This window comes from Caretta caretta, chromosome 11 (assembly GCF_965140235.1).
Source record: "Caretta caretta isolate rCarCar2 chromosome 11, rCarCar1.hap1, whole genome shotgun sequence".
Classification (NCBI taxonomy): domain Eukaryota; kingdom Metazoa; phylum Chordata; order Testudines; family Cheloniidae; genus Caretta; species Caretta caretta.
Genome location: NC_134216.1, coordinates 52,763,626 through 52,781,375, shown reverse-complemented (window position 1 = coordinate 52,781,375; position 17,750 = coordinate 52,763,626). Strand labels below are relative to the sequence as shown.

The 17,750-nt window shown below is 42.0% G+C and overlaps 1 protein-coding gene across 1 annotated transcript; it reads right to left on the bottom strand.

The window, feature by feature from the left end:
- Window positions 1-253: 253 nt before the first annotated feature.
- INPP1 (inositol polyphosphate-1-phosphatase) lies at window positions 254-6,074 on the bottom strand. Its single transcript, XM_048869961.1, is given in 6 exon segments — window positions 254-433; window positions 435-606; window positions 1,378-1,573; window positions 2,895-3,059; window positions 4,948-5,008; window positions 6,057-6,074. Coding segments are annotated over 6 exon segments (792 nt in total).
- Between the last annotated feature and the right edge of the window lie 11,676 nt (window positions 6,075-17,750).

Sequence of the window (17,750 nt, the reverse complement as noted above, 5' to 3'; positions counted from 1 at the left end):
ATGTGTACTATGGGCTATTCAGCTTTCCCTTTATTAGTAGGCCACCTCTACTGAGCAACTGGTTTGGGGGCAAGTTTCACGACAGCTGTGTATCATACAGAGATCTGGTTTTGCCTTAGAAGCTACATAGGCAATTATTCATAAAACTAAATTGAATTCATTCTTTAAAACAAATGAAATAAGAAAAAGTCCTCTACCATCTACAGTAGGTTGATTTTCCATTTATGGTAACACATTGATCAAACAGAGGTTTTTAATCAGAAGACTTAAAGCTTTCCAAATGTTTCTCAGATCTGTAAGCTGCAACCCCACCTTTATTGGCTCATTTTTCTGTTTCAGGGGCCCCTTAAACTTCTACATTATATAGTAAATGTGGCACATCATGCACTATTTGTTGTCTTCTCATTAAGCATTCTTTCAAGTCTACTTTTCCCTCCTCCTAAGGATCTCAGCATGGCATGCAGGGCATAGCAGTTCCACTTGAACGTGGAATCTTCTGAAATGAGGTAAATATCAATAAAACCTTGTATAACTCAAAGGCTTTTGTAACCAGTTGCATGTTGAGACCATGGGTGAAATCCTTTTCCCAGGGAAAACGCCCATTGACTTCAGTGGGGCCAGCATTTCACCCTATAATTTTAATTTCTAAGATTTATTCTGATGGGACCAATCTTGGGTCTCTTCCTCGAGAATTTAGGCGAACAGTTCTTTTTGAGCCACACACTAGTACAGCTCTGTAAATGGGTGATAAAACCATGGAATATGGAAAAGCATCATTTTACCTCTCTGCCCCAGAAGCCGGTATATATCTCTTCTACATTGTACCAAGTACTCCTGAGCCAAGAAGAGAGAGATTCAAGGTTACTCTCACACCCAAGCTTCCATGCTCCAATACACAGCATTACTGCCAAGCTAATGGATCTAACGCCTTGAGATCCACAGCCATTCTAACAACACAGAGAGAAGTATTATCTTTGTATATGTTTTGTTTAATAAACTCCATTTGACTTAAAGAGAACAGTGGCACTAGTGAGTAGCAAAATTTTTAACCTCTATGGAATTTACATGGGGTCAAATCCTGCTGAATTCACTCAGTGCTTGGTTCTGGTATCACTTATTCTTGTGCAGGAATAACTCAACTGAAATCAAGTGAGTTAAACCACTGTAAAACTGATGGAAGATCAGAATCAGACCATCAGTTTTCTCATACTAACTTCCTATTGACTGCACTAGGATTTTTTGCTAGCGTGAGGACTGAATAAGCATTGAGCACATGTTTACTTCATAAATATAAATGCATATTTTGTGTTTTAGGCTATACTTAACTGAAATTTGTGTGTTATGAACTGTAAATGCAAGATGAATAAAAACTAACACAAAAATATTTCTCCTTTTCACCTGAATGTCCTTGGATCTTGTGCTGCAAATGGTTGATTGATGACTAACATCAAAGGCATCTCAGTTTGTATGTCATATGCTCCAGTTAAAATAGTTACACACTGAAGCCCAGATGGGAAAACTCCTTGATTTGGCTAGATATCTGTAGAACCTTTTATTTACTGGGAAGTGGAATCTAAAAATGGAATAATTTTATAACAATTAAAGACACAATTAGAATCATGATTAAGTATATATACAAAGGGTCTGCATCAGTAGTGAATACACTGACTTCTGGCCCCAAGGATGGAAAGTCCAGCTGGAAGAATGCTGCAGTGGCATGAGGTGGCCTCCTGCAACCGCTGCCCCACTGTTGGCATGGTGACAGCCAGTGGATCCTCAAAAAGGAGTGGTACTGGCCAACGATGGGGCATGGCTAGAACTGGGTTCTCACAACAAATTTTTTGGCAGCCTCAGTGTGGCCACCAACTCTGGTTGGTGGCTGCTCTGACAATTGTTTCCCTAAAATACTTAATTAACTTTAGAAAAGCTCAATAGTAAAAATAACATACAGTTATATTTTGGTGCCCCGACCTCCACTACCTCCCCGGGCCCCATTGCTTCTCCCCCATTGCCTCGGGCTCCCTTCCATGGCCTCGGACCCCAGGCTCACCCCACTTCTTGCTTCTGGACCACAGCGCCTGGTAAAACTGGCCTTGCAGAAGCCCAGAGCCAGAGCCCCATGGCTGGAGCCAGGGGTGGGCTGAAGCCCCAAGCCCACAGGCAGAGCCCTGCTACTATGTGGGGACTGAAACCCAAAGCCCTGAAAGTGGGGGGTGGTGGTGGGGGGGCTGAGGCCCACCTCAGGAGGCCCACAGCTGAAGCCCGGTGCCAGAGTCCTGCGGCTGCAGCCAGGTGATGGGGGGACTATAGCTGCCTCTGGCTGAACTGGGCGGGGGAGGCTGAAGCCCACCCCTGAGTGCTGCAGGGAGGGGCCACTGCTTTGCCCCCTCCCCCATCTCTACACAAGAGGCTGTTGTGGCCGCAGGAAAATCCCTTGGTGGCCGCATGTGGCCACGGAGGCCACATTTGAGAAACACTGGGCTAGAGCATCCAGGATATGTGCTGTTTGGGGCATCCTCTGCTGCTGAAAACTTCTATGGAGTCCCAGATAGAAATTAAAGCTATCCTTCCCTGGGTGAGTCCCCTGGGAGAGTAGTGGTGTCACCATTGCCTACTCTCACAGGGGGTGAATCCCCCTGAGGCACAGTGGCTCCCATTGGCACAATGCTATAGGTTCAATTATACCTGTAGTAACAAAAGGGGTGAATCTAGTCATACATTGGGGCACAAGGGTAATAGAAGGTTTTTATCAATTAAATAGGAAAAAGGCTGGTGTGTCCAGTGTATACCAATTATTTACACAGGAAAAAATTGATTGTGTTCATGGTGATACAGTATACTAGCAAGGGTACAAATCCCTCAGTTATATTTGTTCTTCCCTTTTGTTACCCTACCTATAGTATCCACCCAGATACCCATAATATCTTGTGGAATATTTATCTCCTTTACTGTATCCAGTGGGTCTGTAAATGCAACATCCTAATGAACTACTTCAGCTAGTAACTTTGATGCTAGAATGTTACCAGCAAGAACTTTACTAAGAAACTATGCAGTTTTCTCTCATTGAGCAAACTGTAACTTTGATCTTTTCTTCAAAAAACTAACATAAAAGGAGACTGTTTACAGAATTTCTGTCACCAGAGGAAGACTTATAAAACAATGCTTCTCAGAAATCATTTTTTAACAATGCTAGATTCTTCTTTCTGCTTCTTTACTTTCAATACTAATTAGATTTCCCTCCCCTGTCCACTTCACAAACTCAATTTCACTGACAGTTGGATATGCAAGGTATGGAAGATCATGTCCCCGATTAACATGCATACCATGGAGACCCTCGGTAAGAAAGGAGTCTAAATCCTAGATTCCTTACTCAGGCAAAATGCCACTGAAATCACCGGAAAAAAATAAATAAAAGATTGAGTTATTTGGTTTAAACAATAGGTTACTGTGCATGTAAGTGCATATTTCTTACAAGATAGTACTTTTCATTAGTCCAGAATTACATATTTACACAATTTAACATCTGTTGTCAGAGGATAAATAAATACAGTTTTATTCAATATTGAAAAGAAATTCGACAACACCAAAGTGAAAGAAAAAGAATGACCAATATTTGCAAATTAGAAAGTCTAACGTTAGGCACCAAATACTTAAAAGTGTTGCTTGATTTTCAAGTAGCTCTCCCTGAAGTCATTCAGAGCTTCTAAGAACTCAGCACTTTTGAAAGTCAGGCCAGTTTCTTACATGACTAAATATGGAGTTTGGAACTTAACTTTAGACTCCTACTTTTGAAAATCTTGGTCCCAGCCATTTTTTTAGAGTGATTTCCATAGGAATTCACTGAACTCTGTGACTTGAATAAGAGTTGCAGGTGTTCAGCATCTTTGAAAGTCAGGCCATTTAGGTGCCCAAACATGGATTTAGGTGCTTACGTATACGCACTCAAATTTTTCATTTTTTGGCCATGCCCCCCTTACACCAGGGCTGAATTTGCCCCATTATACATGACAGCATGCAGTGATGTTAGGACCCTATAATTCCTCAACACAGAAAAGTGAGTCAGATAGTGTAAGTCAGAGCTTTAACAGTTAGCCCTGAGTTTATTTGCTTTTATTTTGCAGCGAGCATCTTAACCTTAATGTAATCTATATTTTGTGTGTGTTAATATTTTAGAATCTGGACAACACTAGAAGTTGAATTCAGTTTTCATTTTAGTATTAAAATAATAGGCAAGTCATTGATGCGCTGATGAAACACATTCTCATGAGGGCATGCCTAGACTACCCCATGCTCTGTATTAGGAAATACTGTCTTGATCCTACACCATTATAGTCAATAGGAGCATTGCCATTAATTTCAATCAGCATAGAATCAGGCCCAAATACACCATGTTATTCTTCAAGTTTTAAAGAAACATCCCAGGTAAAGACGTATGGACAGATTGCGATGCTTATATAACCTTTGAAGATGGATAGAAACATTAATATTTAATTATTCTCATTAAAGATTTCTATACACTTAGAATGTATAGACTATCATATGCCAGTCATAACAAGAGTTGATAATGTGAACGTCTATGTATAATTGATATAAATACTACAATATACGTTTACCATACTATTTTTGTCTCTACTCACATTTTCAGCTGGAAATTAAATTCACTAATAATAGATGATAAACCTGAGATACTTGCTTTTTAGTGCTATCAGTCCAATCTGAGATCAATTATTCATGTGTGCAGCATTTCTAAAGCAATTTTGTATCACTGACATTCCTGTTTCCTAAAATATACCATGTTCACAAGGTATCTGTAATGGGACTTAACATATTGTAGTATTTACAGTGGAAAGCTTCAAAACATCTGTTTGTTTCAGAGTGTCAAGATGAGGATCAAAATAACACAGGAATAAAGTTACAAGAAGAAGATAATAATAACCCCATACTTACCCAGCTCATTAGTGAATTCATTGGATTCCTCCCCAGCAATGTTTTTTTCCAAACCTGGAAACTAAATTGAGTGTGAAGAAAAACAACATATGTTTAGTTTTGAACAAAATTTTAATTTAGCTTTGAAGGGCCCAATTCTGCAAAGTGCTAAATGTCCTCAACTTCTATTGAAGCCCGTGGGAACTGAGAACACAGAGCACCTTAGAAGACCAGGTCCAAAACTAATAATGTAGTACTGTACTCTGCAGAAATTCAGAGATTCATGGTTTATACTGTATTTGCTTCTCATGGCTCCCAAGACAAAGAACCATGGGACCAAAATGAATCAGGAAGCAAAGTAACCACTTTTTTTTCTGCCACAGAACTTTCTTCTCCAGACTTTGCCAACAAAGCATAAACTTGGTTGGTGATTAGTCATATCAGAGAATTAGTTTCTTGTCCTAGGAATGATAACAGTTTAAAATCCAAAGTCCACTGAAATCAGTGGAAGTCTTGGCATTGACTTCAATGGGCTTTGAATCAGGCTGATAGTCATACACACCTGTCAACTATTCAGAGAGAAGATGTAGGTGATAAATAACATCTAAGAGCAGAACCCAGAGAGGGTGTTCCCTCCATTTTTCCCCTCTCTTCTGGTTTTGTCTGTTTACCAGACCGTCCAGTTCCATTCATCCTGATAGTCACTGCAGTGGAACTGGAGGTCCAGGAGATAAGAGCAATGCTGAATAATCTAAACCAGCAGTTCTCAACCTTTCTGGGCTCAGGATCCATTTGAAAATATTTATGGCCTGTGGTGACCCAGTAAATAGTCTGGGGTTGGAAGCCCTGGGGTTGTTTTGGTCTGAACCTGAACCTGCCCCACTCCTTCCTCGAAGGAGTTGGGTCCTGCCCAGCACACGTAGTGCTGGGCAGCCACAATGGCAGCTCCTGCAACTCCTGTGCTGTGGGGCTCGCTGCACTGACCTCTCAGGTCTGGCTGGGCATTGCAACCTCCAGGACTGTAGCACCGCTGAAGTTTGGCCCCACCCTCCTGACTGGACAAATTTGTGAGAGTGGAGTTGTGGCCTGGCTCATGGGATTGCAGTGCTACTCACTCAAGTCTGGCCTACTCGGACTCCCATCATCATGACGGCTGGGCCAAACTGAGTGGCACTGGGACTCCACAGGTTGCATTGCCTGGAGCAGGCAGGTAAGCCCAACCAGCCCTGTGAGACAGGAGCTGCCCCATGATCCTTTGAAACATTCTCGTGACCCAACAGTGTTATGTACATGTTTGTTTTGTAATTATTTATATACTAGGTTTGGTCAAAATATTTCCCCAGTGTATCACAGTATAGTGTAAAGGTCTACATCATGTGGTTTTTACACCTTCTCTGGAACCCAACATCCAACCACGTCTAAAAAAACTATGTTAAAAGTGAAGCACTTAAAAGTTAGAAAATGCCAGAATTAAGGTTCCTTGGACTTCTCATTCAGTCTCAGTTTCCTCATTTTCTCTGGCTCCTTGTCCCAGTCTCTTTGTCCAGCTAGTCCGCATCCAAGTCTACACCCCCGTGCCAGACTTGAGTCCCAGTCTCCACCTCCCAGGCTTCTTGGCCCAGTCAACTCCCAGCCCTCCACCACGATGCCTAGGTCTGGCACTTGTCCCCTCTGCATTTTAATCGGATGACTTCCTCCTCCACGCTGCCTGGGTGCCGTTGTGGAGTGGGAGGAGAGAGAGAAAGGGAGGATGTCACTGACAGCACAGGTGAGACAGGCTCCCTGTTCTCAGTTCTAGTGTCTGACCTTACCCCGCCTTGGAGCAGTCATTACAGGAAAAAAGACAGCTTCATCCTTGTAGCCTGTGCTGGTGTATGCTCCATTGCTCTGTGGGGATAGCATACATGCAGTTCTGTCACACATAGGAGTTTTGATGGGATGGAGCACGTTCAAAATGTCTGCTCAGCACAAGGAGCTCTGACACTCAAGCATGTTCAGTGAGGATGGAATCTTTGGAGATTTTAGCTGCTAGAATGTCCAGCAAGTCTCTACTGAGCATGTACAAACTGTGACTTTTCAGAGGCTCGTAATTTGACCAAATCTGGGCAGATGTTCATAGGGACAGCAAAAGGCACATCCTTGACATAAACACCAACTTCCTACCAAATTTCAAGTCCCGGCACCAAAGTATGGGAGCACACGAGCTTTCAAAAAAAAAAATTGACAGAATTCTTTTTTTTTTACATTGAAAAACAATGTATTTCCCCTTAGCCTTATTCTAAGAAATGACTGAACTGTTTTGGTTGAAATTGCAAAAAAAAGCTCAGCCTGAGGCAGATACCTATCATGGAAATTTCATCCCAAACTATTAGTTTGGCAGTTATAAAAACTGAAAACAGTCTTATAATGGGAAATGTTAGGCAACCTTAATAATAGATGGGGTTACCAGTCACACCTGTAAAGAAACTATCTACTGAAATAGACATTTTCTTTGTGTCCATTGTGAACGTACGTGTTATAACAATACTTCACTTTTTAGTTCAATAATAAATATGGTACCTAATTTGCATGATGAAATGGACAACTGTAACCACTTACATAGCACATTACACTTTCAACCAATGCTTATTAATTCTTGCAACACCCCTGTTATGTAGATAGAAATCCTTCTCCCCATATCGTAAACGTGGAAACTAAAGACAGTGGTAAAGTGACATTCCTATGCACAGACAGTGAATGACTAGCAGAGCTGGCATTAGAACACAGGTGTTCATAACCCTCAGACGTGTGTTCATTCCTTTATTTATTTATTATTTGTCTCTTCAATGGCTCCCAAGTCTGTCCTCCCTGAATAGTATATACAACAGAAACTCTCAAAGCTGTCCTCCTCCTATTAGTTTGATTGTAGGAAGTTATGATTTGGTCTATAGGGGTTGTGTTGCTTAAACAGAATGCTTTTTCCTCTGTAACAAAATTCATTAAATATCCTTTCCGTAAGGTTACTAGTTACATGTTACACAGAGTTGTGGACAGTTGGTAAATGGAGTGGTTGCCATTAAAAAGTCAATATTTGTCTACTTTTACCACACAGCTGAGATTACTACAGTTTATCCCTATGCTTACAACAGAAGATATCTGTGATAAAGGATAGTAAAGATTTACTTTCTAATGGCTTCTACTGTGCTATTTATTCTGCTGACCTATTTTCTTCATCATTTTTAAATTCTTCAATTTGTTCTGTCCTGCCCTTTGCATCATTTGTGGCATTTAGCAAGATATTTCCCCTTAAGCAACATTCTTTGAAGAAACAGTTCCAGTTGTACTCTAAAATTGAAAAAAGCAAAGCAAAGAGACTTTGAAAAAGATCCAAGCACTGACTCCTGTTTAATCCAAATGGAAATATTTTAAGTGACATTAGTACCTGTGTAATGTGCCAAATTTATAATGCCTATTTTGAACATATATAGAAAATTTTTCTTTACAAGGTTAATTGCCAAATTTAGCCAAACTGCCATGCCATATCTAGAAGGACCATCTCTTGGGCTGAGAGGATTGTTCCATTTCTATGTTAATTACATCCTTGGCCTGTTGAAACCATCAAAAAGGATACTAATTACTGCCAGTACTTTTGTGATCAGTTCATTAGGAACTAGACTGAGACCACCCACTAATTTCACCGACGAACAACCATCAAATTGAAAAAGCTTTCAGGTAATAATAATCTAGGGCCAAATCTTTTAACACCTGGGTGCATGGAACTCCAATTGAAGTAAAAACATCAGCATGGAGCCACAAAGGGACTTAGATATTGCAATACTCAGGGTCGCAATGCCTAACTTCCAGGTGCCTAGAAAAATAATTGGGCTCCACAAACCCTCATTTAGATGCCTAGATTTCCTATACAATCCATGGGGAGAGATAGACATCTAAGAATATGATATGCAAAAAAAGACATCATGCTAGGCAGGGAGCCCCTTAAGCTAGCCCATGGGAGATGCTGAGGAGAGGGATGTGTCCTAAGTGTCCCCTCTCACTGTTAGGTTCCACAGGCTTGGTCTCACTACAGAGTTAGGTTGACATAAGGTAGCTTACATCAACCTAACTCTGTAAGTATCTACATTACAACATTGCTCTCGCCGGTGTAAGTCGCCCACTACACTGACCTAATAACTCCACCTCTATGGAGGTTGATGTAGTTAGGGCAACATAGTGTCAGCATAGACACTGCTTTTCTTATATTGCCTGTTGCTGTGAGCTTTGTGTGGGGCTGGCAGCTCGGGCTTTCAGCCCCAGGTCGGAGGGGGTTCGGGGACTCTAGCTGTCAGTGCCCCACAATGCCCAACACAGTTAAGTCGATGGAAGAGCTCCTAGTGGGGATGCGCACTGCCAGCAGAGGGGGCGTAGTGTTTATATGAACCACTGCAGTAATTACTGCCATGGCTGTATGTCGACCTAACTTAGGTCAACTTAATTTTGTAGTGTAGGCAAGGCCTAAGTCCAGGCTGCAGGGAGGTACTTAGCTCGGCTTGCAATCCACAGCTGGAAACCTTCTGGAGTCAGGCACCTTAGGCATCTAAGGGTATGTCTACACAGCAAAGAAAAACACATGGCTGGTTCATGCCAGCTGACTTGGGCTTGCGGAGCTCATTATATATCCCCAGAGCCATCCAATCCTGTCCTGGTTCATTTTATATGAAGAAAAGTTCAGAATGACCGTAGTTGGCAAGAGAAGGCTATATTGTAAGATTAATTTTAGCTTGAAAATTCTGTATGTAAAGATTGCCATGAACAACACCTTTAAAATGAATTAATCCAGTGGTAAATGTGGTATGGAATTACAAGTAAGACCTTTAATACTGCAGAAAAACAACTGACAAAGGGAAATATCTGCAATAGTCTAAAGGAAGTCAATCAACTTACATGTGTTTAACATTAGGAATATTTCTCTTTCCTCAGTGTGGGCCTGTAACTCCAGCAGATTATAATTATGAGTTACATGTGAATTAATGGATAGTTATAAGAGGCATATATTTAAAATATTAAACACTAAAGTCATTCAAAAGATTTTTTTTAAGTCTTAAGGCAATTAGTTTCTTTTCAGATCTTGTTTCTACTTTCTTTGTTTAACTTTTGCTAATGGAATCCCATTCATTGATACTTCTGCTGCATTATACGCAAACATGTTAATTAGATTTATACATCATTTCCTTTGTTTCTGGGCTAGTCAATGGAAGGAATTAATCACAGATAAGCATTATGAGGATTCTGCTCCAAATCTCTCATTCTTCCCATTCCTCCTTTAAGACGATTCACGTTAATATAGGCAGACAGTGGTAAAGCAGGGTCAGATATTGCTCCTATTGAAGTTAATGAACATGATTCTCCACTGCCTTTAAGACCTGTGCAAAGTGGATATAAAATACTACTATTGTGGGTGTAAACCACTGCAATTTGATAGCATTTAAAACCCACTTTCCACTAATTTTTCCACCTTCATAAATCACTGCACAAAGTACAAGGCAATGGAGAATAAAGCTTAACAAGATTTTTAATCATTAGATTTTGTATGCTTTATCAGAGCCAAATGCCCCAGAACTCAATATTTGCCTGTTATGTTACTTTTGGTGTTTGCTCCAAATAAGCACTGTTCCTAAAATGTTGTTAATGCAATGTCTTAAACTGAGATGACAAAATAATTTGAAAGTATGCAAACAATATAAATATTGATTGAATTCTGGGTTCAGAGGGATGCACTGAACTCAGTAATTTGAGGTGCACCAAATTCAAGGCATTATTGTAAATTTATATTATAAAATTTTGTAGACTGCCATATATCCCATATAGATAAAATTAAATTGCGCCTGATTCTGCAAGCTGGTGTGCACCCTCAGATCTCACACAAGATGCTCAGTGTCTTGCATAAGGCACTCAGCACCTTCCAGAACGGAGCCCTTTGTTAGAAAATAAGGTATACAAAAGGTATCCTGTGATGTTCATGGATCAGCAAATCATTTGTAATTCATAAGCATCCATGTCTGAAAGCTTGTGTATTATCAATTATTTGCTGCTTCATGAAAACCTAGATAACATTCTCTGCTTTGCACACATTTTTCTCATGGATCACAATGGCTGCAAACACTTTTTGTACAAAAATTTGAATTGCCAGCCCTATAGTCTAAATCATACAAAACTAAGTTGTGGGATATATCCTGAAGAGTGCTTGGTGCAGCACAAGAGTGGAGGATGCAAAAGAGGGGTTTTAAGACAGCTTTACATTCCTTATTCTAGAGCCATGTTAGTACTGGTGCGGTCCCCAGGGTAAATTAAAGCAATCTGAAGACAACTCTATTGTATGCTGGTTGCCAAAAGCGCTAAGAAGCCATTATGGCAGTCACAAATCAGCAGGGCATAAGAGAGCCGTGGCCATCCCTTCTTGTAACGAGTTGCTGTGAGCTCAATCAGTCCCACCCTGGTTCACCTGCATGTGCTGTCAGGCTTGGAGGGAATGGTTAAAAGAAAAGGTCCATCTCAGTGAGGAGGAAGAGAAGTTCTCTAGTGCTAGCCTCCTCAAGGATAGCCTGGTTGGGGTTGCGGTACAACCAGGACTGCTAGATGCCAGAGCCACCCTGAAGGAAAGTAGGTCTGGCCTACCACTATTGTGTTTACTTTGTTACCCCGGGCTATTGTGGTCCATTTTTGACCCAGGGTTATTGTGTTTACTGTTCTATCTAGAACCTGCTTCTGGTCTGACTGGGACTGCTGCAGGCAATGACTCCCCTGAAGGGGATGAACACACTTAATAAACCTGTTGCCTTGCCCCCTACTGTGTCTCTTTAATATTTTCTGACAGCTCCTAAAGTGATATGGTCACATTCCATTGGCCAAGAAGAGATGGCACAGGAGCTATTACAGAGTCTTTATGCCACCTAAAGATTCCTCTAGCATTGAGGAATCTTCCAATAGCTGACTACACTGGCTTTAAGGTATTTTTGTGCTGTTTACATAGCTTTCATATCATTTTATTATTATATAGTATTTGTATTCATGTAGAGCTTGGGAGCTCGAGTAATGGACCAGGACTCCATGTTCTATAAACAGCAAACAAAAGACAGTCCCTGCCCCAAAGAGTTTACAATCCAAGACTAAAACAACAAATAGATTCAGACAGACTGATATGGAAGTATTAAAAAACAATGAGACTATACTGGTCAGCATGACAGGCAATGGTCTCAGCACACTAGCAGCCTAACCATTGTCAAGTTATTTGTCAGCATCATGGAAAATGAGAATTTTAAGGAGGGTTTTGTAGGAGGATTTAACTATATTGGTTTAGAAAACAATATAATTTAAGCAGCACAACCCCCTTAGTCTGGATGCAGCTATGCCGTGTAAATGTTCCTTATCGGTATAGTTTATTTCTATAAATATGCAGAAATAAACTATACTAATAAAGTAACCTTTATTCCAGGATAATCCCATCCACACTATGGGTTCTACTGCTTTAACTATATCAGTTTCTAAATAGCATTCTTTTTTGTATCAGACTTTTAAGAACAAAAACTATAATAAGTGATAAAAATAATATAATCTTTTAAAGGTATTTCTTCAGAGTAAAATAGTGCCTTACATTTTTCACAGTTTGGTACAAACTTTAATCTAAGATTTAAAAAATGTATTTCTATTTAACTGCTCAATGTTAAGCTAAACATTTGCTGAACTTAGCAGGATTAACTATGTACATATGCTGTTCTATACACTCTAATACTTTTTATAAAGTCTCGAGGACCCAGAAGGTGCAGAGGACCTAATCGAAAATTCATTAAAGTCAACTCCCTTTGACTTCAGTGGGTTTGGATCAGGCCCTAACTGAGCTCACACATATTCCAACATCTGGGATATTTTAAAAGATCTAGTCTAGTCTACCTCAGACTATTTCCCCTTTGACTTTGAAGTGCTATCTGTGAAGTGGTGAAGGTCTTGTGATATTACTTCACAGCATGAATCTGGTTGTTAGTTTTACAGATTCTACTTGCACATACCAATACTGCATAAACATTTCCATCCTAGGGAAAACAACAACAACAAAATCTTGGGCAACAGCCTATGTAAAGCTGATGAACTGGATTTCCACCTCTCATATGCCAGTGTAAATCAGCAGTAAATCTGAAGCCAGTGGAGTTACATTAGTGTAAAGTGGGCATACGTGAAGGAGAATGTCAGGACTGATATTCTGTAATATAAATAACCAACCCACAATATATCAAAAACAAGCAACCTTCTCCCCTTCCATATGCACATATGGAGATCACCCTGAATCTCACACAGTGACAACGGATCACATAAAGGGATACATAAAGGTGACATAAAGGGATACATTTTGTCTCACCCAGACTCTCCAAAATAAACTCAGTATTTTTCAATCTAGATTCCTGAAGGCCCCTCTTAAGGATAAGCTTCTCTAAGGGCTAGTCTATTGAAGCAGTACAGTGGCGGAGCTACACAACTGTAGCATGTCTGGTGAAGAGGCTCTATGCTCTCCCATTGGCATAATACAACCACCTCCGCGAGAAGCGGTAGCTATGTCAGTGGGAGAAGCTCTCCTGTCCACACTGGTGCTTAGGTCCTTGATCGGGGAGTGGCTTATTCACACCTCTGAATGTTATACCAACATAAGTGGTCATGCATACAAACCTAAGTGATAGCTGCTGGGCTGCCAAAGTGCCCTCACTAGAGCTATGAGGGGAAAAGCAATATAATCATGTCATCCATATAGAGCTACTCACTTACCTGAGGACACACAAAATAACAAGAGGACAGGACGTTCCCTTCAGAAATACCAAAAATAAGCCTCATTAGTGACTAAGAAAGTTCATTCCCCTCAAGCTCCCCCTCAACCCCTTACAGCTATTTTCACCCACACTTCAGCTCTTTCTTGCTGTGGTTAAAGAATAGAAAGGGTGAGAAGGATTGCTGCTGGTGCTCTTCCTCCAGTGGGTGGCTTAGATGGTCAGCCTGCTGCAGCATTGCTCACTGCTAAGGTTGAATTGGAGGCTGGGGGTGGGGTGGGGTGTTGGAGTGGAATCCTCTAGCAAGGGAAGACATCAGGGCAAACACCGCCCACCCCACATGCACATGCACTCATCCGCACAAAGCTATTGCACTGCACACACATCTGCCCAACCTATTCTCCTAGGGCCTGATCCTTCACGGTGCTGAACAGTCAACTCCCACTGAAACCAACTTCAGGAGCTACTCAGCACTTTGCAGGATCCAGCCTCTGGCCAGATCTCTTGGGAAAGGTCATTTGCCTGCTGCTTAAGAGGGAAGATGTGCTATGGAAGGTGCTGCTTATCCCAATATATAGATGAGAGAGAGAGATGGTGGAGAAGGCGACAAGGGAGATGCTACTACCCCTACCCCCTAGGTGATGTGGGAGAAAGTTTGATGAGGATGTCATCTAACCTAGGGAATAATGGAGAGATTGGTACAATGGGGGGTATTGCTGCCTGTAACACCAGGGTGGTGGGAGGAAGCATGTGCAGTGATGGATGTTACTGGGCTGAGATCCTTGCTGCTGGGCCTCCATCCCAGCAGAATCATAATAGCAGCTGCAGCCGCTGCAGAATGCAGCCGCCCCCTCATTTCCCGAGGCTTCCTCTGAGGCCCTACAATGGAAACTGCTTCACTAGAAACAGTTTCATAATGCCTTTGCTTCCATCCTTCCCCACTAACAGGATGAAGATTACATTTGGAGAAACACACTTATTTCTCTCTCACGCATTCTTGCTGCGGGACAGAAGTCACTGCTTCCTCATTGCTGCAGGCCATACCCCAAAACAGAATAAAGCAACTATGACTTCAAAATTGAAGTGAATTTAACATTTGTGAAAGGTGTTAGACTAAAAGCTCTGGAGACTGCAGTTCCCTGGCCACAGGATTACTAAAGTACAGGCAAAGGCTTCCCCCTACCATACTAGTCTCCCAATGTCCCTTAACTCTTCCCTGGGTGAGGGTCACTTTTAGGGAATGTAATAGTTCAGTTTCCACAGTCCACTTAGGACCTGTTCCTGCTCCCACTGAAGTCAGTGGGCGATTTGCCATTGACTTCAGTGGAGCAGAATTGGGCCTTTAGTCCTTGGCCTCTCTGTTGAGGTTACCAAGTAGGATTGCCAGGAGTTCAGTTTTCAACTGGAACACCCAGTCGAAAACGGATCTTGGTGGCTCCGGTCAGCACTGCTAGTAAAATATAGGTGTATGTTATATATAGGTAATATATAGGGATATATAGGTAATATATAGGTGTATGTTATTAATCATTAGTATGTAGGTGACATACCAGGAATCCAGCTGCTGCTGGAGCCCTCCTGCTAAATCCCGGGAGTTATATTTAGCTGCTGGAACTGTATTCTTCTCTGCAGAAAAACAGTTACACATGAGTCCTCCCAGAATTGCATTTTCTCCCAAACTTTGAGAACCCTGATGAGACTCTCAGAACCCTCATCTCAGTGGGATAAATACAGCTTGCCCTTCCTTCTGGTTGCCATGGCTCTCCCCCTCACCAAATATCCACCCACTGTAAATACCTGACCTGGCTACTAGGGGTACTCTTCCTCCTCAGCAGTCCTTTTTCCCAGTTGCTAAGGCTCTCCCACACCCCTTCCACTGACAGTATCACCTGGCCCATAAATTCAGAGGTGAAAGGGTTACAGTACAATGTATTCCTTCTTGTACAACTCCATCCTCCCCATTGTATTTTTTCCTATTTCTGCTTGTAAGAGTCAGTGGACCCAGCTCTGTAAAGTATTTTCTCTCTGACATTCCTCTCTGCAAAGTGTTTTTGGAGGAAGACTACTGGAACAATTATATGTGTTTAGAGATGGGCTGAAGCCAGTATTGGTATAACACATTTTTTTGAGAAAATGTAAGAACAGCCTCACAAAGACCAGCTTCTTCAGTCACTCTGCCCTCACAGAGGCTTTCCTTGCACACACACACACCTGTCCCCTTGATGGTGTTGCTGTCTCCACCTTCTTCCAATGTAAAAACAAGAAAAACATGCTGCATATTCTCTGCTCCAAGTCCCAGCATCTCAGACACAGAATCATAGAACTGGAAGGGACCTCGAGAGGTCATCTAGTCCAGTCCCCTGCACTCAAGGCAGGACTAAGTATTATCTAAACCAGTGGTCTCCAAACTTTTTGGCTCAGGCACCCCCAGGGTGAAGACCGGAAGACCTGCCGCAGATGTGCCACCGACGGAAGAAGACCGGAAGACCTGCTGCAGATGCGCCGCTGGAGAGGAACACCAGCTGTGGACGTGCAGAGCTGCCGCCAAAGGAAAAAAAAACAGCGGGGTGCCGTCCGGTGGCGCTCCTGCTGCCACACACCCCCTGGGATCATCTCGCACACCCCTGGGGTGTGCGCACCCCAGTTTGGAGACCACTGATCTAGACCATCCCTGACAAGTGTTTGTTCAACCTGCTCTTAAAAATCCCCAATGATGGAGATTCCACAACCTCCCTAGGCAATTTATTCCAGTGCTTAATCACTCTGACAGCTAGGAAGTTTTTCCTAATGTCCAACCTACACCACACTTGCTGCAATTTAAGCGCATTGCTTCTTGTCCTATCCTCAGAGGTTAAGAAGAACAATTTTTCTCCCTCCTCCTTGAAACAACCTTTTATGTGCTTGAAAATTGTTATCATGTCCCCTCTTCACGTCTTCTCGTCTCTGGACTAAACAAACCCAATTTTTTCAATTTTCCCTCATAAGTCAGGTTTTCTAAACCTTTAATCATTTTTGTTGCTCTTCTCTGGACTTTCTCCAATTTGTCCACATCTTTCCTGAAATGCGGCGCCCAGAAATGGACACAATACTCCCGTTGAGGCCTAATCATCGCGGAGTAGAGCGGAAGAATTACTTCTCATGATTGCTTACAGTATTCCTGCTAATACATCCCAGAATGATGTTTGCTTTTTTTGCAACTGCGTTACACTGTGAACTCATATTTAGCTTGTGATCCACTCTGACCCCCAGATCCCTTTCCGTAGTACTCCTTCCTAGGAAGTCATTTCCCATTTTGTATGTGTGCCACTGATTGTTCCTTCCTAAGTGGAGTACTTTGCATTTGTCCTTATTGAATTGCATTATATTTACTTCGGACCATTTCTCAATATCATTTTGAATTTTAATCCTATCCTCCAAATCACTTGCAACCCCTCCCAGCTTGGTATCATCTGCAAACTTCATAAGTGTACTCTCTATGCCGTTATCTAAATCATTGATGAAGATATTGAAGTGAACCAGACCCAGAACCAATCCCTACGGGGCCCCACTATTTATACCCTTCCAGCATGACTGTGAACCACTGATAACTACTCTTTGGGAACGATTTTCCAACCAGTTATGCACCCACCTTATAGTAGCTCCATCTAGGTTGTATTTCCCTATTTTAGTTATGAGAAGGTCATGTGAGACAGTATCAAAAGCCTTACTAAAGTCAAGATATACCACATCTATCACTTCCCCACATCTACAAGGCTTGTTAACTTGTCAAAGAAAGCTATCAGGTTGGTTTGACATGATTTGTTCTTGACAAATCCATGCTGACTGTTATTTATCACCTTATTATCTTCTCGGTCAGTGGTTCCCAGACTTGTTCCGCCACTTGTGCAGGGAAAGTCCCTGCCAGACCAGGCCAGTTTGTTTATCTGCCGTGTCCACAGGTTCGGCCAATCGCGGGTCCCACTGGCCGCGGTTCGCTGCTCCAGGCCAATGGGAGCTGCTGGAAGTGGTGGCCAGCACGTCCCTCGGCCTGCGCCAGTT